Below are 13,330 nucleotides of genomic sequence, written 5' to 3'. Positions count from 1 at the left end.
ATTACACATCACATGCAGTGAGATCCACCAAGGCAGGAGTGTCTCAGCAAGTCTAACGATGCTGTAACAGGAAATAATATAGCAGACAGAAGATCTGGGAATGGCAGATCATCTGATGGAGATTGGTCCAAATAACAATTCAAACAAACTGATGGAAGGAGTGCTACAAGCATAGGAGTGGCAACTTTTTGGTACTTGAAGTGTTTAGAACAGAAAAATTCTCTATAAGGCTATTATTCTCCAAAATAACACAAATGGTATTTCACTTCAAACTTCAGGATTTTCCTTGTAGGACTGTGGTTCGCTGTCCTATCTGCTGCCTTCTAATAGTATGTTTCTATGATGTTGCTAGCAAGATGCAGCCACTCAACAGAAAGTGAGCAGTACTGCTGAAAAGAATATTTACTACTATCATGCATTTATTACTCAAGTGATCCCTTTTGCAAACCAGCAGCAGAAGGGATACAACTGAATTAACTCATGTTCACCAAATCACAGAGTGCAAAAGAGCGCACTGAGTTTCTAGATTCACAGTTTATCTAGAGACAGGGGATGATGATCATCATTCTAGTGCCTCCTGTAGAAGGTGAGTACTTTTAACAGAAGTGCAAATGTATCTCTACTGTAAATGTATTTTCCTTGAATAGAGATCTGCTTAGAAAACGTCATTGATTCTCATAAGCAATATTTTTAGAACAGTTCTGAAAATTCCATTTAAAAAAAATAATAAAACAGTAGAGCATTCAAATTGGATAACTTTTGTAAGTCTTACTAATGCTTTTGCCTAAATAATAGCTTTTAGGTGAAGGATCAGCAAATAATAAAGAACAAAACACTAAGTTGGTTCACATGAAAGGGACAGTGCTTTCTCAGTAACATAAGAGAAAAAAAAAAAAGCTGGGTAATCTGATCTTCAGGGAATGTACTACCTGTGTATCATGGGTGTATTTTTTTGTGGTATAATTTGTTTATTTAACTGTTCATTTTAATTATTGAGGCTTGAATATAGCAACGTGTGAACAGCATGTTACACACAGAACAAGCAGGTAAGCGCTATTGTAAATACTTGTCTTACATAGCCACCTAATTTTAATGTCATGAGCCATCCCACTGAAGTTGATGAGATTATTCACACCCCTAGAATTAAACATGCTCCTATCTGTCATAAACTTGAGTCACACAACCATACAGATGCACTTCCCACATAGAGCCACACAGCTTGATTGTGAATGATAACACAACTTTGCCCTGGGCAGATAGAGGGCTTTATAAAAGCAAGCATTATTCTTATTATGAAAGGCAGCGTTTTAGGGAAATAAAAATAAATAAATAAATAAACAAACCAACCAAAAAAACTCAAGCAAAATAAAATCCCCCAGATCCATATCAAGGGTATGAATTCATATATAACAGCATGTATGTGTGTTTACATACGTGAAAACAATACTTACCCTAAACAAATATATATACAAATGTATATAATTTTAATGGACTGATTTCTTACTTAAACACTAACTCTATAAGCTGCATGCCTGAGTCATGCACTAGCATTAAATAAGGAGTGGTTCTTTGAAAGTCTGTTGGCACCAGAAAACAAATGAAGCATGCCCACTGGCTTTAAGACTTTTGGCCCAGTTAGTACCATGAGTGGTCTGTCAACATGCTGGGTGTTTGGTTTGGATAGATTTCAGGATACTGGTGAAAATTTTATTCTGGCACACATTATATTTTACTAAGCTACATCAACCAAGAAAGCAACACTTTCCCTCCCTTGCATTAGATAAGGAGTCAGGAAATATACCACATGTGATATTAGCACTGCTAGAAACAAGCAAAAGCAGAGCAATTATACCATGCAAAGCATGCGAGAGTAGAAGAAAAGAAGTACTCAAGCACCAGAGGGACACACACATTTGTTAAAAGAGATTCTCTAAGCATACTAACCTGCTGGTTCTAATGAATTTTCTACTTTGTCGTTAACATCGAAAACACGATCATGAACACCTATAGTTTTCATACAGCTGTCTATAACAAAAATAGAGATAACAGCCAAATATGTTAGTGAGACACCCTTAAACTCCGCACTTTCTGTTTTTTTTTTCCTATCTTTTTTTTCTCTATATTTACTGTATATAATTAAGCATATTTATGCTTTATGGTCTATGGCACTTATCCAAATGCCAGTCTTCCATTGGTACAACAGTTTAAGAAACAACAAGTTAGCAATTGCCATGAAATTAAAACAAAGCTTTATGAAAAATGATAAGGAAATACCATGAAAATAATAACACAAATGCTGCTGTACAGAACAGATAAACAAAGTTGAACAGTAAAAAAAAAAAAAAAAAAAGATTTACTGCTGTTAACCAGACCACACAGTAAAGCATGCGCTACAAAGCCACCCTCGAAAGCTTATTCTAAGGAACTTACTTGCTGGTCGCACAAAGACCTTAAGCTTTAGACAGGATCTCCTTCCATTATCTGGGATCGCAGAAGCTGTAAATGAAGAAAAATGAGAGAGAAGTGAAAGAGTAAGAGAAAAAGAAAATGCATATAATCCTTTTTCCTACAGTCAAACATCCCTTATCATCCCTTCATTCAAAGAACTGGCTACATTTCAGTCTCTGCATGTAAATATTTCAAATGCGTAAAGTAACCAGATAAGACAAATGCAGTGAGAGAACTGCAGATTTTATTCTAATCCCTTTTTCGATTATTTTCATTAAAGAAGTGAAGTAAATGACATTCACAATGTTTCAATATCTCTTTTCACCTTTTCACACCTTTATCTCAAGAGATAGTTTAATATGGTTTCTGCTGTAATGCATGTGTCTACTTTGAAAAATTACACTTGAGAATAATTAAGATCACTTACAAGAAAACTGAAGTCCTGAAATGGTAGGACACAGACTTCAAAGCAAATCAGAAAGGAATGAAGGAGAACTGACAAAATGATGCTGAAGTTGACAACGTCAAAAATACAAACATGGACATAATTCCACTAAAGTAAAAATACACACCATTAAATACATCTATTAAATTCCACCACAAAATCAGACTCTGTATTCTTCCACTATGTGTGCCTTTGTTGATAAAATCCCTATTTTGTTTCAGACAAAATAAGATTCCCTGTGTTAACAGACATTCTCAAATGAGCTTATTCCTTACTTCTCCCTCATCTTCACCATTCAAAACATCTCTTTGGAAGAATACTTACTGTGTGAGGAGGAAAGAAAGAAGAGGAAACAACATGCCTACCACTACACAAAAGCTCACACATATAATATTACCATAATCATCTACTATTTCCCAGGAACAACTGCTGCTGTGAAAACTTCCTTTCAGGATATATACTTGCTTTAAAATACCTAATTCACAGGCAAACATACAAAGCCACTTGACTTGGGTTTCCAAATTTTTGCTTGTGAAAGACCATCTTTGGGTACATTATTTCTGCCTTGTAAAACCTTCAAAACAAATACCTGAAAACACTGCCTGTAGCACCTGAAGTTATTTTCATTTCATTGTGAAGTCTCGTCAAATAAAAAGCTAGAAACAGTGGCACAACAGTTGCTTTTTATAGAAAACTGAATTTATTGGAAGCTGTCTGGATTTGTGAAAGATGATTGGGCCAGTAAGATGTTTGTTTTGTTTATGGCTATTTCATCCATTTTTATTTTTTTACTACATTTTACTGAAAAATAGTTGAAATCATTTACATAAAGACATAAAAACGTATGAACACACACTCTTTGTCTACAAGGCAAACTCACACTTCAAGGGCTTCTCAAATAACTTAAAATGAATTTCTTTAGAATTAGATGATGTGTTTCCAAGGCAGGCCTCAGCTTTTTCCTACCAAGAAGAACTAGCAAATTCAGTAGGAACACAAATAAAAGGAGCACAGTAAGAGTCAAATAGAGCTAATGTTTTTGTTCTGCACCTGTTGGGAAGTGCTTGAAAAACTGTTTCCTTCTTTTAATCAAAAGACAAAAGTGTGTTGAAATGATGCTCCCCCCTTCAAAATGACAAGCGGTTAATAAGTGTTAACAGCTGGCTTTGCTGTAGGCTCTTACTAAATCAAAGTCAGAAAAACTCCCTGTACTGACATTTACAGTAACTGGTGTGTTATTTAGGGCACAATATTTGAACTCTGTGGTTACATTCAGGAAATTGTGTCCTTTCTGTGGCCCTTACTGAGTATATGCAACTGGCTAAATGCTTTGCTCAGACTAAACAGGCACTTGTTGATTTCTCAAAAGATAACTATTCCATTATTACCATACTACTAACATAAAGGTGGTAAACACTTCTAACACTAGTCAAAACAGAAAATATGCAGTAATTTTATCACAAACAGCTCTTCTAGCTCAGAACTTCAGAAATGCATCAGGAACCACACCTATTCAAAGGCACATTTTTACTTTGATGTTTACACGTTGCCATTTACATCCACAAAATAAACGTGTTTGGGCTCACTGGTGTTTATTAGAACATGTTGTCAGCATTAGCACTGACTAGCTATGATAGCTAGGATCAAATAATAGTCTACCTATTATATATATATAGTTTATTATATATATATAAAGTTTACATGTGTATGCAATACTTGTACATACTTAAGAACAAACAAGACCTGATGATTAGCCATGTTCTCTGGGAAAAAAATTCAAAATCTGCCCTCTGCTTAAACTTCCTTCTTCTACCATTTCTTACATAACTTTTCATAGAATGTGCTGTATCACGAACCGCCGCCTTATGGCAAACCTATCAGCTGCATTTAATTAATCATCCTTAAAACTGATGCACTTTTAGTGTTAAATGTGATAATGTGCTTTTTTCTTCTCTTAGGAAATTATGTACTCTAAGTGATTTATGAAAAATGGTAAGTAATAAAACTAGAAAGATTCCTCTTCAGCCACAGTGTTTTACTCCTTCACAGGGAATAATAATAATTAAGACAAAAAGAACTAAGAGATGTTTTGTCCTGCTCTCACCTCTGCCTCAGTGACCAAGAACAAGATGATGAAGAGATACAGTGCAACCTCTTCAGCCTTCCTGAGAAATTTAAGACCTGTTTGCCAAGCTGGGTGACTGCAGTACCTTTTTATTTCTTCCCTTCTCTTTTTCATCTTAAAACAAAAACACTGACAGTACTCGGACTTACAAGTATTTCCCGTAAGTCCGTAAGATATATCGCTCACAGAGTAGAGTCAGGTTTGCTAATGTCATCAATTCTGCTCCCTCACACATTCCAGTTTGTCATTACTGCTCTGTTCTCTTCCCTGTTTTGTTTATTTTGCAATAATTTCACCACTGTCCTATGAAAAACGTGACTCTTAGATTATGACATCCAGTTTATATTGCCAACAGCTAGGGTTTTTTTTCTTCTTCTTTCAGCAACAAGCTCAGTATCTTTTAATTTTCTCCTGAATTCTAGGCATATCACTCTTGCATTCTGCTAAGGAAAGCCAAGAGTGCTCATTAAATCTGTTTTTTCATAGCTAACGCCTTGAAGCTTAAACCCAAGTTGAAGTAAAGTTCTATTCTTCTACATAAAAGTCCCTTTAATGACAAACTTTTGCTAAAGAGCACAAAACTCCCAATCAGGGTGACCTACTGGCCAACATTTTGATTAACAACTTTAGAGGAAAACCAAATGACCAAAACAACACAACACATAGGAAGGGATAAGCTACACATATTAGCATATTACTAAAAAAAAAAAAAAATATATATATATATATAAATTTTTTTTTGTGGAAAAAAAAGAAGGTAATGGTGTAGCTAGGATCTCAAAAAACTATGCTTTAAATGATTTAAATGAAAATTCAGGAATCAATTTAAACTGAAAAATTCAAGTCTTTACTTCTAGACCTAAGGTCAGGCCTATTAGTATTAGCAGAATGTTCAGTGGTTTTATGTGTTTCATTGTCCAAGAATGATGGGTTTTCAATGCAATGGAGTCTTGTAAATTCCCTAAAACTCTTGCATACTTGCAAGAGTGAAATATTTCTGAATGCTGTAAAGGAGAAAGAAACACCCTTTGCCTTCTAGGGTCTGTTAAAGCTCCTTCCCAGCTAAACTTCTCACTGCTGTTGTTATATTCAATTGAAATTAGCTATGCTATAAGAAAATGTCCTTTCTTCACCTGTACAAAAGGAAATTTCATTCTCCTCTGTGCAAAAAACCAAGTTAGCCTCTAAGGCTTTGGCATAAGGTTTTTCTATTTGTCCCTTTTAAAGGCAATATTAGCTATAAAATAGAGGCCAGCTCTGAGAATAGGAAATCTCTGATGCTAACGGAAATCGTCCCAAGTAACATTTTCAAAAATTGAAATTCCTGAAGAGAAAGAAAAAAAAAAAAAAAAAAGGCAAATGAAATTTTGCTGTGTAACAAAAAGAATCCTTTGAGAAAAGATCCCTTATTAGGAGAAGAAGAGGTTATATCCTTTTTTCTTGATGAATGATATAAGAATCGGAAAGGTCTGACTAGTTTAGTTTGTGTCAATAAGAATGACTAAATCAGAAGAAGAATTCTGCAGTGTTGCTAGTTCCTATGATTACATTCTAATTCCTATGATGTTTCGCTCCCTCTGCCCTGCGGAATAAAAATTTCATGATTCGGAAGAAATTCAAGTCATGATCTCTGTATTCTTGTGATAAAAATTCTACATTCATCAGTTAAACTAGAAAAAAAATACATAGACTGAACTACAGCACATAGGACTAGAGCCAAGCTGAAACCGAAAATGGCAGTAAATGATAATCAGAGAAGAAAATTTCTTTTCTCTGAACTGGCTACCATTTTTATACTCTGTAAGGAAAGAGAATGAAGAATTATTCCCGCCTCATCTAGAGCCAAACCATAAATATTTCAGTATTTGTTAGCTATATTTAAATGTGGAAAAAAAAAAAAAAATCTGCCTCCCTTCGTCCCACTCACTCCCAAGCAGTTTTCTGCTACGAAACACATGGTACAACACTAATATATTAGATATAAATAAAAAATAAGTCCTCCTCAGGCCAATAAGGCTTAGCAGTTATTCAATAACTACTGGAGACCCACAGACAGAAAACAAAAAAGCAATACACGTAGAAAAGTGTTGGTTGTTTTTTTTTTTTTCCTTTCACATTTTCAGTTAAATTGTTATGTCAAATTGTATAATATCCTTAAAGGAATCAGAATTAGTTATTAATATTCCTCTCACTGTGTAGATTGAAAAAAGTTACTTTGTAACAAAGTAGGCTAATTAAAAAGTAAAGAGAAAGTATGAAAATTTTAAAAGTACCGTGGTTATCAGAACCTGCTAGACATATGACAAAAGCCACAAATAATAGTTTCTTTCTTGAGACAGCTGGTAGTTTGCCTGGCACCAATCTAAGGCTCACTTTCTACCTGAAGAGCAAGTTACTTGGTTGCCACATATAAAAAGTGTCTTAACCATCCTATTTACTGATATTCACATTCAATCAGCAGTTTTCTCTGCTTGTCTCCTCATTCATTCTTAGCTTTCTAATTATAACATAGCACCTTTTAGCGAAATGCAAGTGCTGATATAAAAAATTAATTCGTGAGTGCAATTCAAATCCTCACTTAACATTACAAATATATTTAATATTCAAGCCACAACCCGCTGTGGGCCCTATTAGACAGCAAAACTGGAACCATTCAGTGTACAAATAATGCTTCATTTATCTAAGTCACTCAGATGGCACCTTCATTTTAGTACAGGGGTTATGCTGGCAAAGGAGTATAATTTCTCTCACTATTTTGTTTTTCACGTTTCAATTACCAGTTCACTTGGAATGTTCTTTGAAGGATTATAAACCAGTGCCTGTGAAAAACTGTGGAGATAAGCCTGTTCATTTCTCTCTGTATTTTTGAAAGCTTGTTTTTGAAAGTGATTTCTGTCAGTTTCTCCTTAAGTGAATGTTTTATTTATTCTACTCTCTCCTAAGACAGCCAATAAACTGGGATGGTCTGCTTGTAGAGACGACCTAAGAGATCTCACAGAGATCGCTCTTCAGCTCCTTGCAAACGGACTCCTAGCAGCATCATCTATGTGCTACACAAATTCCTAGCAATGATATGTGCTTCCACAAGCACCAAACAGAAATATCAGTGAAATTGACAGAGAATTAATTTTGAGCTTTTCCCCAGCTCACTAAAAGAGATTCCATATGCGTGCAGCCAGACCAGACACTTAACACTGACTGCCCTATCAAAAGAATTGCACTTGCAGCTTTTGTCATCACCATGAAGAGAGAACCTGCAACAATCCCACAGACAGGACGCTGTCTGCTGTAAAGCAGAAACTCATGTTTATGCAGCCCTTCTGCTCTCTTTGTCTAGTACTACAGACAAACTCCTCAGGAGAAAACATTTACAGCTGTGATATGCCTCCAGTCCTTTAAGGCACACTACCACTCCCATTATTCAAATCCAATATCCATGTAACCTTATATAACCCACAAATCATAATTCCACCAACTAGAAGTGTTTTAGCATTCAATATCCTGTGTCAGCTACACAGCTTTAGAAAGTTTTATTTTTAAGAACAGTCATCTGCTCCTTTCTTTGTAAAGAAATGAGTATGTGTGAGAGCATTAAAAATGCAGTTTTCTATTATGTTTGCCACAGGCAATATTTCTCAATTTGTGCAAGTGAAAAGAAAAAGTAGCCTATTAGTTGTTAGAAGAGCTGAGCCTTTCCCCTGTAGGTTTTCATGTGATTTACCATACAACACAAATGTATGCAAATTAGCCAGGTAAATGCAGAATTAGTTATTAATATTCCTCTCACTGTGTAGATTGAAAAAAAGTTACAAATTTGCATAAACGGTACAACTGAAAAAGTCAGCTAGAATTTAATGAATCAATAAAACACTCCTTTGTGTGCATACATAAAGTCAGACCCATATGTATGGACGGGAAAGGGGACTTCAAATTTATCAATTAAAAGAGAAGCTATCTGGAAGGATTTACAGGTGATCTTCTTCCTTTGAGTGTTAAAATTGAAAATCCAAAACAGATAAATAGAAGTGCTATAGAAATCCCAGAGTTCACCAGTCCATGAGTTCAACTTAAGAAAGGGGTCTCTCTGCCTACCTGTTCTTCATTCCAACATACATGCAAAGCTTTGTTCTGATAGTGTAAACATGACTTCAGTCTGGGGAAATTTAAATATTGAGTATCCTCAATATTACTCATTCAGCAGATGTAACAATCAAACACATTTCACAAGTAAGCTATGACCACATTTATTTGAATATTTGCTATTGTCAAACATTTTGCCTATCATCTCTCTGTATTTAGCCATCATAAAATGAAATCGAAGGAAAAAATTACATAGTATGTTGAAACTCAGAAATTTCAAGCTGTCAGAGAGAGAATCTCACCTGGAAATAAACCTTATCTAGACTGCCAATAACAATTAAAAAATAAGAAAAATTACCTACTCGATAAAATAAATGCATAAGCAAAACAAGGTCATAGCTAATACTTATACACTTATTGCCTAAAGCTTAACAGATGCAAAAGGACTACAATACTAGTACTTGCAAATGAAGTTTTGAAATCAAATGTATTACAAGGGTACAAAAATGAACACTTTGGTTTACTCCTTTCTTCCTGCTCAACTGCATCTACATGAAGTGAAGCTAAAAGTAATCACACCATGTTTCTGTACTCTTACCTGTGTATGGATACATGCACACACATGCAGGGAGTGATGTTCTGAATTTTATGAAAAAACATAAAATCCAAAGCGTACAGTAATGGAGAAAAAGGCCCAGCAAAATCTACATGTACAACTAACATGAAATATTCCTTTTATTTTTTAATATCTTTTGATTAATTCACTCTACATTTGCACTGCTATAGAAATACTGGGTTATTATGGCTTATAACATAATTGACTATATATTTCAAATGCCCTAAAAGTAGCCTAGCAAATGGAAATGACTTGTCAGATAAATGCTATTTTAGTGAGTTCTTAGAAGAAAGTAATACATAGTTTCTGTGTTAGCTATTAATGCTGAATCAACTGTCCCACTGCAACCACTTGGCCAAGAAGAACATAATTTTTTCTTGTAGCTTATAAACCACTGCAGCTTATATATCTGGTTGAAGGCAGCACAGACCAAAAGTAAATTTCACATAAAAGCCACCAAAAAAAAAAAAAAAGAACAACAACAACAAAAAAAAACCAGGCATCATATCCAGCTTGAAAAGAGGTGTACACCATGAATTTCCAGTTTAATTAAGTGGGTACTAACATTCGAATATAAATTAAATAATCTAGCCAGCATTTTTTCTTTTAGGGGACTTAGCATAGCCTAGCCCTCTATGTATGTCTCAAAAAGTACCCTTAGCTGCTCCACATTTAACGACAAGACTTCTCTTTTGGTGGCCTGGCTGATGTACTTGAGTCAGAATTTTCAGTGTAGAACTTCAGAGAGGCCAAGGCCCAGCCCTTCACAACCCAGGGTACCAGAGGTGAGCAGATGCTTAGGGATCAGACAAGGCAGTCCACATCCAGTCCAAATGTTTATTAGTCATACTATTATCTGCCCTACCAAGCTGCAGAGTCCACTTGAGTTCAGGAAAACACAAAATCATCTCAATGTGGTGCACACTACAGACTTCACAACAGGAGAATAACAAAGCACAAATTTTAGCTGAAAAAAAAAAAACAAAACAAAACAAAAAAAAAAACACAACAAAACAACCCAGGAACCTGTCTGAGCCTCTCCTCTGAACAAAACCCTGGACCAGCACAAAAACCTACCTCAGAAATGCCCTGCAAAGACTTTTTTTTTCCCCCCTCCATAAAAGTAGGAACAGTTACATTTGTTTATGAAGTGGGGCAAAGCTGTTATTTAGCTGCAGTCTGGGCTTCCTAGTGAATCTATCTTGCCAATGCCATGTTTCTCCTCATTAAAGAACAAACAAACCTCAGTTGGAAACAAATGAAAGACATATCCTGCTTTGAGTGGACTTTTAGTTGCACATAGCTCCTGTGAAATATAAGGAAGGGGAGTTGAAGAATAGACCATAACTGTTTGCACATTTTCAGGCCTTTCCTGTAAGAAAGTTTCTCTTTTTGTCAACGCAAACTCTTTTACATACAATAAAATAAGGGCTAGCATTTCCACACTAGCATAATATAGATAGCTGATGTCATACTTTTCTATTGCAATAAACCAACATTATTATCAACTAGAATGAAAGAATAAAACCTCGGATCTCATTATTGCTTTCAATGGCTTAACAAAAACAAATACAGTTATTGTACAACATTAAGACTGTACTGAGAGTGAATTGCTAATAAAACAAGTTAATACTATCAAACAGAGCACTTAGAGAAAAAGATATCCCTCTCATACTTTTCCTAGGCACTTCCGTGCTTTGATTTTCCCTTGGTATCACTAGAAATAAAATGTTTTTCTTCAAGCAGGCTATCCATTTTGCTAATTTCCATCTCTAAGAACTAGACGTAAGTAAATGCTTTGAAGAGACATTATAGCCTTGTTAGTAATTACCTCCTCTTTTTGATCTTTAAAGCAACATGTTCACCCACATGGAATTTGTGGGTATTGTATCATGTTACTAAACCTCATATACTTTAATGGACTTCATATTACCCATGTCTAGCTTTACCACTGCTGACACTATAATTAAAGCTGAGATGAGCATTCCATTCTATTTCATTTTCATGGGCTTGGCAGCACCTTTAAAATATTTAGAAACATTTCTAGCTTCCCCGTTCTATGCTTGTAAATTCTGTCAGTTTATAAAAATAAAGAAGTAATTATGAATGCTGTATTGTGCTAGGAGTGCGACAAGTACAAGGACATGAAGTTACTTACGCTGACTCACCTAATCAAAGCAAGAAAATTCTTTGTTTATGTCTTTCTCATGGATGGGGAAGTGGGGACAGACATAAAGGCATAAAGGAAGACATCTATAAGAAGCTGCCTTAGGCTCAAGGGAAATTTGGAAAAAAAGCACAGACTGTGGACTGTATTTTGTTGTTATTTAAAATGAAGAGGAACAGTGAGAACAGTGCAGGTTTGAACGTGTTTGAGTGCACATGTACATGCACGTCTGAAACTATGCAGATACACTGCTTAGAGAGAATACCATTGCTCAACATCTTTCTGATAGTCCTTTCCTGTTGGCAAAGATCTAACAACAGCTTGGCAGAGCTTTCACAAAAAAATGTCTTTATATGCACAGTTGGCTTTTACAGAGATAAATCCAAATTTGAGCAGGATTAAAAACAGATATTAAGTAGAAAAGTTCACATTTGTAAAGCACATGATAGTCCAGTGTAACTCAAGCCTGTTTTTGGCAAATAAATATTCTCAGGGCAGAGATCTTCTGCTTCGTTACACCTACTATACTGGGTTCAAGGTTGTGACTGACTGCTAAAAAAAGATGCAAGCACTATATTAAGAACAGTTCATCTTTATCAGGTGAACTACCTTTTTGTTCAAATCACACAGGGGGACTAATGAACTCTGTCATAAGAGAAAGAAAATTGTCTGCTAGCCCTTAAAAATATTTCTTTAGCCTCTGGACTTGCCACATACACCTCAAAAAACTCCAGAACACATTAAGCTGAATTTTTCTTTTTAACTTCTTTCACTTATTTAGTTGGCATTCCTTGTCACAGGTCCCACACATGCTCTGAAATATGTGTTTGAAAAAGCCCACCTACGTGAGTGTTGCTGCTGCCGCATCGAAGAAAGCTTCTTCCTCATCAGGAATAAAGAGCATCTTACCTATACTGGAAAAGGACTGTAGAGTGTCAGAGCTATGACTGTGGGAAAGTTTAAAATGCCCATGTGACAGCTAACTTTTCATTTTACTCTGCCACAAATCATTTCCTTCTGAGCTATTTTTTTCTTAAATTAATGAATACCACAGGATGTTTAGCCCTTTTTCCAGTGATCATTCCCAGCTGAACTCAAAATTAGATACGTATGTGTTCATTCTTCCATAAATGGGATTCAAAACCCCATGTGATTTGGAAACTGGCTCCTAAAAGCAGTGAGTAGCCCTCCAGACTGTTGAGCAGTACAGGTACCTTACTGTCTTTTATTTTCCAGACTGCTGCAACACTTGCACTTCTCAGAATAGAAGCATTTCTCCACTGCTCTTCCAGAAAAGTCCTTGCTTGACACTAGGTCTTCCCAAGCAGACTCTAGTCTCATTTTTCATGCATGCTCATTTCTAGACTCATTTTTCATGCAACAGTTTTTGATCTAATCCAGCAACTCCTCACCACGAGCTTGTTCCTCTACTCTGTACTTGCTAACCAG

General features: G+C 35.6%; 1 protein-coding gene across 2 annotated transcripts in view; it reads right to left on the bottom strand.

The window, feature by feature from the left end:
• EFNA5 (ephrin A5) overlaps positions 1-13,330 on the bottom strand; it is a 207,366-nt gene that overhangs the window by 7,148 nt on the left and 186,888 nt on the right. The window contains exons 3-4 of one of the 2 annotated variants that reach the window (XM_052701043.1): positions 2,431-2,496; positions 1,945-2,025 (exon numbers count right to left, since the gene is read on the bottom strand). In XM_052701043.1, the coding sequence (XP_052557003.1) occupies positions 1,945-2,025; positions 2,431-2,496 (147 nt within the window). The remainder of the gene's footprint in view (positions 1-1,944; positions 2,026-2,430; positions 2,497-13,330) is intronic. The other variant, XM_052701044.1, reaches the window with a different exon arrangement.

Source organism: Tympanuchus pallidicinctus, unplaced genomic scaffold (genome assembly GCF_026119805.1).
Source record: "Tympanuchus pallidicinctus isolate F22 unplaced genomic scaffold, pur_lepc_1.0 scaffold4, whole genome shotgun sequence".
NCBI classification, from domain to species: Eukaryota; Metazoa; Chordata; class Aves; order Galliformes; family Phasianidae; genus Tympanuchus; species Tympanuchus pallidicinctus.
Note: the sequence above shows the minus strand (reverse complement) of the source record. Positions and strands in the feature narration are given on the sequence as shown.